Source organism: Austrofundulus limnaeus, unplaced genomic scaffold (genome assembly GCF_001266775.1).
Source record: "Austrofundulus limnaeus strain Quisiro unplaced genomic scaffold, Austrofundulus_limnaeus-1.0 Scaffold283, whole genome shotgun sequence".
NCBI classification, from domain to species: domain Eukaryota; kingdom Metazoa; phylum Chordata; class Actinopteri; order Cyprinodontiformes; family Rivulidae; genus Austrofundulus; species Austrofundulus limnaeus.
Genome location: NW_013952685.1, coordinates 112416 through 115471, shown reverse-complemented (window position 1 = coordinate 115471; position 3056 = coordinate 112416). Strand labels below are relative to the sequence as shown.

At 41.4% G+C, this 3056-nt stretch overlaps 1 protein-coding gene across 1 annotated transcript in view; it reads left to right on the top strand.

Annotated features, from left to right (window-relative positions):
* The window catches only part of cldn7a (claudin 7a), a 4977-nt gene extending 2778 nt beyond the window's left edge, over positions 1-2199 (top strand). Inside the window, exons 2-4 of the mRNA XM_014021234.1 lie at positions 581-745; positions 1420-1504; positions 1926-2199. Of these exons, the coding sequence (XP_013876688.1) occupies positions 581-745; positions 1420-1504; positions 1926-2088 (413 nt within the window). The 3' untranslated portion in view covers positions 2089-2199. The remainder of the gene's footprint in view (positions 1-580; positions 746-1419; positions 1505-1925) is intronic.
* Positions 2200-3056: the final 857 nt, after the last annotated feature.

The window sequence follows — 3056 nt, the reverse complement described above, 5'->3', positions numbered from 1 at the left end:
TTTTGGTCATTTTGGTCAGAAACAGAAGACCTCTTGATAATTTGGGTCATCATTTTGGTCAAAAATTGAAAACTTGTTGGTCATTTTGGTCAAAAACGAAAGCCTTGTTGGTCATTTTGGTCAAAATCTGAAGACTTGTTGGTCATTTTGGTCAGAAACTGAAGACTTGTTGGTCATTTTGGTCAAAAACTGAAGACTTTTGGTCATTTTGGTCAGAAACAGAAGACTTCTTGGTAATTTTGGTCATCATTTTGGTCAAAAATTGAAAACTTGTTGGTAATTTTGGTCAAAAACAGAAGACTTGTTGATCATTTTGGTCAGAAACTGAAGACTTTTGGTCATTTTCGTCAAAAACTGAAGACTCGTTGGTCATTTTGGTCAGAAACTGAACTTTCGTTGATCATTTCGACCCAATGGCAGCTGGAGGGTTGGTGATTTTTGAGTCAGTATATATATTTTTTGACTTCGTATTCTTTTATTACACCAAATAAAAGACTTGATTTATTTTCCTGAACACAAGCTGCCCTCTCCCCTCAGAAACGTCATAATTCTTTGTTTCTTTTTCCTCCTCTTGCTTCAGGTTCTCTTCAGGCCACTCGGGCCTTGATGATCGTCGGCATCATCGTGTCCCTCTCGGGCCTGGGCGTGGCCTGCATGGGGATGAAATGCACAACCTGTGGAGGGAGCGACAAACTGCGCAAGTCCCGCGTGGCCATGACAGGAGGCATCATCCTTCTAGTCGGAGGTGAGGAAGATTTTAAAAAATTGAGAAACTGGTGTTCAATGTTTGATAAATGTTAAAACCTCATTTTGGAAAGAGTCGAGATGTAGAATATAAATAAAACATGAATAAGATTTACAAATCTCATAAAATAAAATAAAAAAACACTAAATCATATCATTTTGTCAAAGACTTACTGAGTTTCACTAATGTACTGTGAGACAGGACAAGTTTTATCTCACTGGAAGGCAGATGAGGAGAATGAAATCTCTTTGATCTTGAGACTCTGCCTCCTCTGGACCAGAACTCATTTAAAATGGACTGAAGCGAAGACGAGGACAGTTCTGTGGTCGGACGGATCCAAATCTGAAATTATTTTTGGAAACCATTTTAAATCATTTCAAAAGCCGGCCTCTCTCTTGGTATGGGGGTGCTTTCCAGCAAAAGATAAATAAAGCAAAGAAAACAAACTGTTAGAGTCCTCCTTTGGACAAAAACGGGCCATCGTCTTCTGGGCGAGGACATGTTTGATCTCCAGTTCAAAGAACTTTCATCCCACTCATCTGCCTCTCAGCGGTCGAGTCCAGAGCTCTGAGCTGGACCCACAGAGACCGGTCTTTGTCCCGCAGTCAGCAGACAAAGGTTCTGGTCTTTCTTGGGTTCTGATGTTTTGTTGGTCCGATGATCTCTGGCTGCAGGTCTGTGTGCCATCGTGGCGTGCTCCTGGTTCGCCCACAACGTCATCAGAGCGTTCTACAACCCGTACACTCCGGTCAACACCAAGTGAGTCGGCCATTTTTTTTTCACTTTCATGAATTTCTGTTTAAATGCGACATAATCATGTAAAATCCATGTTTTTAGCCTTTAAATGCACCTTGTTTGGATTTAAAGAGACCGCATCAAAACGTGTTGATCTGAGACAAACCTCAGGAAAGGGGCGGGGCTTGTGGACTTACAATAAGGAGGAATTCAGACCAAAGCATTGCATTTTGTTTTGTTTTATTGTGTTGTTCTGTCGCCACTGAAACATTGGTCTGTGTGCATTTGTTAGCAAAATATCAGGTGTATAAAACAAGATTTTCTGTTAAATAAACCAGGAAGTGAAGGTAACTGATATAAACAGGTGATATTCTGCTAACAGGCTCACAGTGACTACCTACCCTTCATGACACGACTTCATTAACGATTAAATAAATGTTTGCAGGTTTGAGTTTGGCGCCGCCATCTTCATCGCGTGGGGCGGATCCCTCCTGGACGTTCTGGGCGGAGCCATGCTGGCGGCCTCCTGTCCGAGGAAGAAGCAGGTCTCCAAGTACCCCCCGGCTTCCCGCACGGGCCCCCCGAGCAGCACCAAGGAGTACGTCTGAGGTCCGCCCAACCGGCTGAGACGGACTTTGAACAAAACAAAAACCCAGGAGCTGAGGAGGAAGTTCTCCCACCGCCGCGGCGTCAGAGGAGCCGAACCGAAAAGACTTTGAGTTTTTTTTTTTTACTTCCTACTCAGCCTCCGGCGACTCTGGATTATTTTAGACAGATGTCTCCCGACCCGACTAAACATTCCAGCTGTTCTCAAATACGTTCTAATTGGACCCCCCTCCAGTCACAGCCTGAACTGTGGATCAACATTAGCGCCCACATGTTAGCATCTATTAGCATTCGGCGTATAATTGAAAGTAATCAATCCGACTCGTATGTTAGGGAGACCCCGAGGCCTGGAGAGAAGAGTTGTTTTATTTTACTATGACACTCCCTCCTCAGCTCAACACGTATTTATTAAGTCAGCTGTAGGTTTGTGTAGTTTTACCTTGTAGTTTCTTTTTTTATGTCCCTTCTACTTCTGAGTCCTCTGGAAAAAACATGATTTAAATAAATGTATGAAGAGAAAAAAAAGAGTTTTTAACGTGTCAAATAAATGCTAAACAATAAAAAAACAGAAAACTTATTTTGTGTTTGATGGTTGTTGAGTTTGTTTCATGTTCAGTTGTTTTTATAACCCTAAAGGAGTTATTACAGCATGTCAAACACAAGGCCCGCAGGCCAAATGTGGCCCACCACTGCATTTTATGTGGCCCTCAAAATGTACTAACATTTTTAAAATAAGCTGATTTAAACCCAGCATTGACCATAAACTACATCTCTCATAATGCATGTTGATTATTTTTTACATCTCACCACTAGATGGAGCTATGCAGGGTTCAAAAGTAGCTAGGTAATAGTAAAGTATTAGCTAAAAGTAACAAAAGGCTAACTAAATCTGTAGAAGTTTAGCTCAAATTAAAAAAATATATCAAAAGTTATTTAAAAGTAGCAAAAGTCTACGTAATTGCTGAAGTTA